Source organism: Cajanus cajan, chromosome 11 (assembly GCF_000230855.2).
Source record: "Cajanus cajan strain Asha chromosome 11, NIPB_CcT2T_4, whole genome shotgun sequence".
In the NCBI taxonomy this organism is placed as follows: domain Eukaryota; kingdom Viridiplantae; phylum Streptophyta; class Magnoliopsida; order Fabales; family Fabaceae; genus Cajanus; species Cajanus cajan.
The window spans coordinates 37974728-37984777 of NC_138527.1; the positions used below are offsets into that span (position 1 = coordinate 37974728).

Consider the following 10050-nt stretch of genomic DNA (forward strand, 5'->3'; position numbering starts at 1 on the left):
ATTCAACCTTGTCCGGTATTGCCTGAAAATTAGTTGATCCATTTCTGATTAACCTGCAATTGGTTGGGCTAGCTGGTAAACCTGACAGTCTTTTGTTCTTTGTTAGTTTTCAATTCATAACTAGTTGAGTTTAAAGCCCAGGTCCATAAGTTAAAGAAAAAAAATATAATTAACGTTTAGACCAAGATATGGAATTATCCTTTGTTGGGCCAAAAGAAAAAGTGTACTTCACGAAAAATGGCCCTATACACAGGAAGCACTTTTGTTACTTAAACCGGAAAAGGAATATGTTTTTGTTAGTTACCTTTTCATATATATGTATATATCAAACAAGCCCTCTAATTTCGTATTAGATATTGCTTGATTCTGTACGGAAATAATACGGTTGGCTTTGCATATCGCGCATAGCACTATATATTATGTAATATATACAGAGAAACTAGAGAGCAAGTCCTATCCTAAAAGAGGCCAAAATTCTGATTAGCATTATTCATATATTGAGCATATTTCTTCTTGTCGTTTTGAAAATTTACTAGTTCGCATGTTGGAACATTTTATGTAAGAGGGCATTTGGGAAGTCTCCTCAAGGCAGAAAGTAAAGCTAATTCCCCGTTGAACCCTGAACGACTTTTCTTCTCAGGACATCCTTGAATTTTACTCTCAGAAGAAGTACTGCATTACAAAAGCAAAGTGTTACATGAAAAACCTTCAGTAACCAAATAATTCTGTAGTGAGTAGCAAAGTTAAGGTACATACGAATCTCTTTTTCTTCTTCTGTTTCTTTTTCTCCACGTAAGCCGAAAGCTCTTCTTGCTTTACAAGTGAATCCTCCAGAGCCTGACAATTCAGAACCATTAACAATAGGTAATCAGAAGCACTTTGGCTTACATAATTTGGAACTGTGGAAGTGGCTTGTGATTATTTTATAAATTCTTCTTTTTAACTTTAATAAACTTTATAATTAAACTTATAATTAAGTGACCATTTGATAAGAAGTGCTTAATTTTTTGCAAAATGATTTTTGGACACCCAAACACCTAGAAAGAGACAGATAATGAGAGAAAAATATAAGTATGTTAAGTGACATGATTTGATAGAAAACGAGACAAAGAAAATGATGAGGGTTAATGAAGTGTGTTGAAAAGTGCAGTGCCTGAAAGTTATTACTCTAATTTTTTGGATTATCCAAATGCGCCCAATAACTGATTTGGCTCTTGCTTATAAGTTGTAATTTAATGGAAACAGTTACGTGTATAAATGAATATAATGTACTATTTACCTTCTTGGTGGCCAAAAGTTGTTTCTCCAAGTCATCTGCTCGAGTAATAGTTGCTTTGAGCATTTGCTCCTTGTCAGCTGGCATGGAAGTAGGCTGATTATTAATGTTGAGCAATTTCTGCTCCAACTCAGCCATGCGTTTCATGACAGCAGCAAACTCCGCTGAAAAAAAGAAAGTTGCAGGCAAATTGGTCAGACCAAATGCTTAAAAAATACTAAGAAACATTATTTTACAATAAAAACATTTTATCTCTACAAAAAATCGCAAAACAGGAGATAACACTATATTTATTAGAAAAAGTATATCCCCCTTCTCAAATCAACTTGTTATGTTACTTTTCTATGATAATAAGTCTCCAAAAAACTAGCGGCATTATTTTAAATATTTATATTATATTTTAAGTTGACTTGAATAAAAATTAAAAATATTATTAATAAAAAAATGAATATTTTTATTAATAATATCAGTATATGTTCATCTATACAAAGATATAAAGCTCAAATGTCCAAAATGTATAGAGGTCTACCTGCTGATGCTGCAAGTGACTCAACCTTGTCACCTTTTTTAGAAGCAATTTTATGAGGCTTTGGGGTTAGGTCCTCTTTCTTGGAAGGTTTAGTAGCAAGCTCCTCAGGCTTGGAAGGTTGAGTGGCAGGCTCCTCGGGCTTCAAAGCTTCAGTAGCAGGGACCTGTGAGGCTTAAGTTTTTTCAGAACTAAGGAAACAAGGAGCATTAAAAAAACAAGGATAATGTATGCCCTACAAACTACTAATACTCAGAAGTCAGAAGGACCTATATGCTGTGAAATCTCCACATACAGTATAAACTTAGCTAATGAGTGTCTAAAAGCCAGTCACAAAATAAAACACTTAAAATACTAGCGACAGAGGAAAGGCACATATGCATGCTCAGTTGACACGAAGATACTTATATAAACTGATAGATAGAATATTTTTCTTTAATTAATCTGTATTTACATCAGAAGTACTATGTCTATCTAAAACTTTAACAACCACCATTATGTCCTGAAAGCTGTATATTTTTAACTAGATTTAAGGATATGCATATTTAACATACCTCTTGGGCAACTGGAGAAACCTCGGGGGTGGGATTTTCCTCCAACTTGGGAGTATGGTTTTCCTAGACATACATGCTAATTTATTAGTTCAAAATTTCATAGATGATAGAAAGCACCGAGAATCTACAAAATCAAAATGACATACGAAAAGCTATAGCATTCGAAGAGGCAGAACTAAATGAAACAAAATGTATCACTATATTATCAAATGAAATAGCTTAGAATGATCTATCTCACCTCAGAATGTTTTTTCTCATCCTCATCAACAGATTCAGTTTTACTTGAACATTTGTGAGCACCATGCTGAACCATCTGCAATTCCGTAATACACTTAGTTTAGGAATCCGGATCCATACATGGACATAAATTATCAGCTGAAGTTATAATAAGAGCAAGGGAAAAAAAAAAAAAAGAGGAAAAATAAAATGGATTGCAGGCCTACCTTCATTATTTCTGGATCGTTCCATGGGCCCTTATCTGAGCGCATACAGCCTCCTTTATCAGCACAAGTACAAGTACCTCCCAAAAATTCAGGCAACTCACTGGCAAGATAAACCAAGAAGCTTCTCAATAATCTTGCCGCAGTTTTATAGGAAGACTTTTAAGATGGAGAATGAAAGCAGGGGAGGGGGAAAAACCAAAGAGATAGGAAGCACTTATAAAATAAGGAAAACCAGATACTATGATATTCATGTTCCACCTATTCATGAACTCACCTTGCATCAATTATCTCTAGCAATTTGCTATCATACTTGTTGCCAAGAACCTGAAAAAGCATGTTTTAGTGACATAGTTATATTTTTCTGACCAAACAAGCAGATTTAGGATAAGGTTTATATGATCACATTGATTTTTGCTGTGGTCTTAGGATCAAGGAATGATTTTACGGTGTTCCACAGTATTCTGAATCCAGAACCTGCATTGATGATGAACATGCGATTCAAGGTCTGCAATGAAGCAAACAAGTACATAAATTACTCAGTAATCCATGATATTTATTCATAAAAAAAATAAAAATAAAATTATTTTTTATTTTTCCACAAATCTAACCAAAGTAGAAAAACTAAAAAATACCTCGGGATAGTTGTCACCGTCGATCTTCTGAAGGCGAGTAACTAGTTCCCTAGCATGCTTGTTGAAGCTCTTAAGCCCCTGTAGCATTCATACAATATCAAAGTTTTAGAAGCTTCTCATATTTTCCATTTTTTCTCTCTATTATTGATATCAGGTTTCATATTAAAAAGGCTGTGAAGTGTGAAGAAAATAAAGACTGTGTTTTGTCATTTTAAGCTAAGCCATATTCAAATGTCCAATTTCTTTTTATAAATTATGACTTCATTCTTGGCACATATAATTAACTATTTATCGTACCACTCCTTCCACATCCAGGATAGTTGTACTTTGATCGATGTGCTTCTTTGCAGCAATTGAACAAGCTGCAAACTTTACATCGAATGTCCTCTCAAACTCCTTTACATGATATTTGACATAGCGATCCATGGTTGTGACTTGCATCAGCTTCCCGGCATCGACTTGGCCTAATCTCTCTATGTACACAGGTCTTCCTTCTTTGTCCACTCCATGATGTCCTTGGGGATAGTATTTCAAAACATCATCGATTTCTTTGAATTCGAAGTCCTGGTATAAAGGAACGCAAGAGTTAGGAGCAGAAAAGAAATAGTTAAAAAAACTGCCATAAAGGAAAGCAATGGCATACAACAATAAAATAAATAAATAAATCCCCTCAAGCCTCAATAAACATTGTTGTTACAAGTTACAAGTACCTCTGTAACAGTGTCAGCACCAAATTCCTTCCTCCATTTGAGCATTTCAGACCACATTTGCTTTGTTTTGTCAATATCAAATTTCCTAGCCTTTAGGAATCTATACAGCAAAATACAAAAATAGTGTAAGAAAAGTTTCATGTCTTTCTCATTTTAATAAGTGACATGACATGATATGCAAGTACATATCCCATTCTAGGAGGACATGGATCCAATAACCATGCATGCAAGTCATATGATAAATGGAACAAGATTCAGTGCAGTCATTTATGCACGTAGTCAGTGCATTTCAAATGAGTGTTAAAAGCTTCTTGGCTGAGATGAAATATGAGTCACTGCTCAATGTGTGAATGCATTGAAAAGTGAATGCGGGGGGAGAAGAAGAAGAGACCTAAGCATCATGTGATAATCATCGTGTTTTGCAGGGAGTAGTTCATCCAAAATAAGAGCTTGACGGAACTCGTCAACTATTTTCAACTCCTCAGCATCGTGGACGTCCTCGATTTCAACTGACATGACTTTGCTGCTTCGTCTACCCCTTTTCAAAGAATTCCTCAGCATGTTTGAGGCTTTCTGCTTGAAAGAACCTACAAGATGATAACATTCAAGAGGCGCATCCATAAGACAAGACTATAAAAGATAATTAATAAACGACATTCAAAAGGTAAAATATTTGAGCATATATTTAAGAAAGATGGATAAGGAATGGACGTGAAAGAGAAAACGGGTGGCCTACAATTTAATAAGTTAACCTGTTTTGGGAGACATAGGTCCAGACATGGTGTCGTTTGAGTTGATTGACCTTAGAGAAGTTGAAAGAGATGAAAGGCGAATCAAGCACTCATATCATACAGGGAAGGAACACAAAGCCCCTCCCAGTCCCAGATGCCCTGCCCTGCAACCCCACCAACCAACAATTCGTTAGACACCATTGTCCTACGTTGTATTAGCTGAAAAGCCAAAATACATAAACAAAGCAACAAAAATGTTACAATGAAGTGATGAGATTCGCGTCGGTTGAATTGCGTGCAAAGAGATTTTTGTGAAGGAATAAGATGGAGAAGGGAGATGATTACCTCTTGAAATCGAAAAACAGGGAAAGAAAGAGATAGTTAGTTTTAGAAAATGGTTGGAGACAGTGAGGCATGCACCATTACCATTGAAACGCTCGGAAAGACCGTGAATATCTCTGCTAATTCAGAATTAGCAAATAGGAGATAAAAACAGAGAGACAGAAGCATGGTTTGGGCGAAATGCAAGGATATCCAATTCCATTTATATATCTTACCATCGTTCCTATCATATGTCACAATCTATAGTTGACCGCCACGTGCTTCTTCCTTCATCTCGCTTCCTTCCTGCGATCTGCCACCACAGCTCAAACTCAAATATTATTCTATCTCACTTTCATGTTTTTAATTTTATTTTTCAATAACTACTATCTTAATGCAGGTTAAATGTTTATTTTTTATACATAAAATATTTTTCAAAAATATTAAAATCTGTTGAAAATAACTTTTTTTAACTATGTAATTATATTTTTAGGACGTGTTTGCTATACAATTTCTTTTTTACTTTCTACTTTTTTCTTAATTTTAAAATAAACCTATTTCTAAAAAAAAATTATCTTATTAAAATTAACTTATGAGTGTTTGTGTGGTATGTGATGTCAACGATTATAGCAATTGTAATAGCGGTGATGATAATGATGTTAGTGTTGGTAGTAGCAATACAAGCGATAATGTTAGTAGTGGTGGTATTTATATATCTATCTATTTATAATATAAAAGTCAAATCAAATATCATTACATTGACATGTCATAAAATCAATTCATATATTATTACGTCAACATATTTGCTTACATGTCATTTTCTTTACATTTTTATTTTCTATTATATTTCCTTTTTATCATTTATATTACATATTTTCTATGCATTCTATTCAATTTACCTCTTATTCTTCTATTGTCTTTACATTTCTATTTACTATTATATTTCATCTTTATCCTTTATATTACATATTTTTTTTATGTATTTTATTTAATTCACCTCTCACCTTTCTATTGTCTAACTCTCATCTCATTGTAATTATTAATAAAATTAAAAGATATTATTTTTCTTTTATTATTAACTTTTCTGCAATTCTATTTACTATTACATCTCCCTTCCGCAGTTCCACTCTCTATTTTACATTTTCATACTCCATCTAATTCACTTTTCACTCTATATTGTTTAATTCTCATTTCACATTACAAACTTCATTGAAAATGTAAGGTACTATTTTTCTTCCTTTTTTCCACTTCTCTCATTTTTTTTTTCACACATGAGATAACCAACCTCATTTACATGAGAAGAAGAATAGTAAATTAGATAAACAATACACTTTCTATGAGAAATTGAGTTATAGGTGTTTTGTTTCCATGTACAAGAGATTGTTATAGGAAATGTGAGAAGTTAATAAATGTGAGAAGTAAATAATTAGGTATGTTCGTATTTGTCCAAAAATTAATTAAATATTTTTTTTACAAAAATATAAAAAATAAATTCAACATAAGGTAGTAATTACATTTATTAAGTTTCATTTGAAATAAATTTAAAATAGAGTAAAAATTATATAAATATCAAGTAAATTCTAAAAAAAATAAACTAAGTTTCTAGAAATTTAAAATGGGTATAGGTGGGTATATATATACTCATCTCATCCTCATACCTAATTCAATAAATTAGATATTACTTATATTCATACATATGCCCAATCAAATTAGATATTTCTCGTCAAAATCGGGTCAATTCATATATTATTCATAGGTACAAATGTATTATCATCCCTAAATAGATGTTTCAAAATTATGGACAAAAAAGTTTAAAGCCAAATTAAAAAAATACCTAAAAATGCTCTCGTGCAAGATAATCATTTTTAATATATAAGGGTTGATAATATAATTTGTAGATATTAAAAAAAATTATAAAAGTTCATTAAACATTAAAATTAAATAATTGTAGAATAATTATTGAATTTATATGCAAAAAAGTATTCATTTGTCAAAAAAATATTAATTATACAACATATTTTTAAATTAATATTTGTATATGTTTCAATTTAGAAATATTAGAAAAATTAGAAAATGAAATATTATGTTTAATTATAAATAATATGATTTATTTATTTATTACTGAAAATTTAAAGTGGAGAAAATATATTATTTATTAGCACTTTCTACTGTATTATTTGTGTTTTCTTCTTATATTAAATCACTTATTTTTTTCACGATTTCTCTTCTTTGCTGTCTTATTTCTTATTTTTCTTCTTGCATCACTCACTCTTTTTTCTTCAAAGGTTAATATATTTATATATCTACTTTTATTAGTTAAATTTCTTCTATTGAAATGTGAATAATAAAAAAGTGGATTAAGGATTTACATTCATGACTTAGTGATCACTATAGACACATTTCTTTATTAGAGCTGTTGATAAACTAATTTAAGTCATCTAATAATAAATTAGTAATGTTTTTATCTTCTAATCATATAATTTTGCAATTAATATAATATTAAGTTGCATTTATTTAATAGATATATCCATAATATTGTTACAATTAACATTTACATGACATTGATTATGCTGATTTCAACTGATTAATAATAAATTAGTAATACTTTTTTTTTTTTTAATCATTAATTTTTAATTAGTTCAATACTAAATCATATTTATACAATAGTTATATTTTATACAATAGTTATATTTTACAATTAATTTTGAATTAAGATACAATTCATAATATTATTACAATTTGAATTAATACTTACATAACATTGACTATGTAGATTTGAACTATGTAATGATAAATTAGTAATATTTTTTATTTTCTAATCATATGATTTTGAGATTTTATTTTTTAAACGTAAATACATTTACTATTATATATTTATTATTATAATCAGTTGTATGATCTTGTTGCAATTTTTGTTAAATAATTAATAAATTCATTAAAAATATATTCAATTAGTATTTATATATATTAATTATTTATTTAATATATAATCAAGGGAAAAAGTTGGTTAAAATGCAGATTATAAAAGATATAAATCAATAAACGCCGAGTAATTGTTGTTAATTATAAGAAAAAGTGAAAGTTTTTTTTTTGTTGACCAAAACTATAATGTATTATGATATGAAAATAAGTTAAAAATAGTATATATATAAATAATTCTATTAATTAAAAGATTACTTTTAATTAAATTATCGTTTACAAAAAAAAAAATTTATATCCATTTATGTTAATTATAAACAACAATGACACAAGATGAATTAATATTAAATATAAAGTATCTGATAATTTGAAATTACATTTAATTAGTTTATATATATTAATAATTTTATTAATTAAGAGATTAAATTTGGTGAAATTTTAAATTGCAAAAGAGTAATAAATATTATAGTTTTATTAAAAATAGTTATTAAGAAATATTTCTAAAATCAAATAAATAATTATTATTAATTATAAGTAACAGAAAAAAAATTATCTTCAATATCCAATACAATCATAATTATTATTTTAATATATATTAGTTTACATTGTTCAGTTTTATTTAGTCATATATATGCATATTTTTTATTTTTATTTAAAAAAAATTACATCAGTCTTAAAAAGAGTAATTGATAAATGTGTAAAAGCATTTTTCATGATCCTTTTATCTTCTCTCTTCAATCATATTTCTTTTAATTATGTTAAATTATAATTTTTCTAAAAGAAAATTACTATGAAAAGAAAAATTTTAATTTATTAACTTGTGATTTTATTTATAAAAAATTTAATGTTAACCGCTGCAAAGACATTACAAAATATTTAATATCTTTGTTTACATTTTAATTTATTTATTCACAGGTTATCGAAGAATATAAGATGTTAAAAGATAAGTTTTTAAAAAATTAATACTAAGAAAAATAATGTTAGCTAGTTTAGAATACTTGAGAATATAATTCACAGATAAATTTAGAATTTAGAATTTCATATATGTTACTTCAATTTTCTACCACTAACATAGTTAAATGAAATTATATTTAAAATAACACACTAATTAATTAATAAAATAATATATTTTTAATTTAAATAACTTACTTTTTTTATCTGTGCATTACACATGCCGATATCTAATTTACAATAATAATATTAATAATGATAATGTTTGTGGTGAATGTTACATCAATAATACTTAATATTAACTATAATATTGATATTGTCGATGTTAATACTAATAGTAGAACCAAGTCATTATTAAATGTGTGAAAATTTACAATATTTTTTTTTTGTTTGGTATTGAAAATAAATATAGAATTGTTTTAAAATTGATTTAACCATTTCAATTTTTTTTTCAAACACGTTTTGTTTGAAGATTGCATTTGAAAATCAGAAACTGGGCAACTACCTTATATCAGTCCTTAGTTTTTCATATTTAAGGACCGATATAATATCATTAAATAAGTCATAATATTAATTTGTTTTAGGCATAGCAAAAAGTCAAAATTCATTATCATCCACAAGAATAAAAAAAATCTAACACATCAATATAATTTTTATTTTAACATATAAGTATGATTCAATTTAGTAATTATCAAATTTTGGGGCTATAGTGTAGAAGCCCAATAAAAAAATTAAGATATGGTTACAACCGTCTTTAAATTCATCTTCTCAAAACATTTTTCACCAAACCTAACTATCTTGTAGTGATTTAGGTCTTGTTTCGTATTGACAAAGATCATCCAAAAATAATGTACGTGTGCAATTTATGGTGAATTTCTTCCTAAAACTGTTCCAAAAACACGATTCGCCAAAATCAGTACATGACATACAAATCCCCGAAATCATTAAAAATCGAAAATAGCTTCAAAATTACACAATACATAAAAA

The 10050-nt window shown here is 28.5% G+C and overlaps 1 protein-coding gene across 4 annotated transcripts; it reads right to left on the minus strand.

The window, feature by feature from the left end:
- Positions 1 to 459: 459 nt before the first annotated feature.
- On the minus strand, positions 460 to 5358 carry LOC109801029 (phosphatidylinositol/phosphatidylcholine transfer protein SFH10). 4 transcript variants are annotated; one of them, XM_020361995.3, is made up of 15 exons: positions 5218 to 5358; positions 4894 to 5036; positions 4533 to 4728; positions 4142 to 4241; positions 3729 to 3995; positions 3432 to 3509; positions 3203 to 3304; positions 3074 to 3123; positions 2800 to 2899; positions 2595 to 2669; positions 2357 to 2419; positions 1806 to 1968; positions 1280 to 1440; positions 757 to 837; positions 460 to 672 (listed from the first exon to the last, which is right to left on the minus strand). In XM_020361995.3, the coding sequence occupies exons 2-15, from the start codon at positions 4919 to 4921 to the stop codon at positions 661 to 663; spliced, it is 1476 nt and encodes a 491-aa protein (XP_020217584.1). In that variant the 5' UTR covers positions 4922 to 5036; positions 5218 to 5358; the 3' UTR covers positions 460 to 660. The 4 variants fall into 4 exon arrangements, with proteins under 4 accessions (XP_020217584.1, XP_020217583.1, XP_082922626.1 ...); XM_020361994.3 differs by having other exon boundaries at positions 5134 to 5267; XM_083066500.1 differs by lacking the exon at positions 2357 to 2419 and having other exon boundaries at positions 5134 to 5268.
- Between the last annotated feature and the right edge of the window lie 4692 nt (positions 5359 to 10050).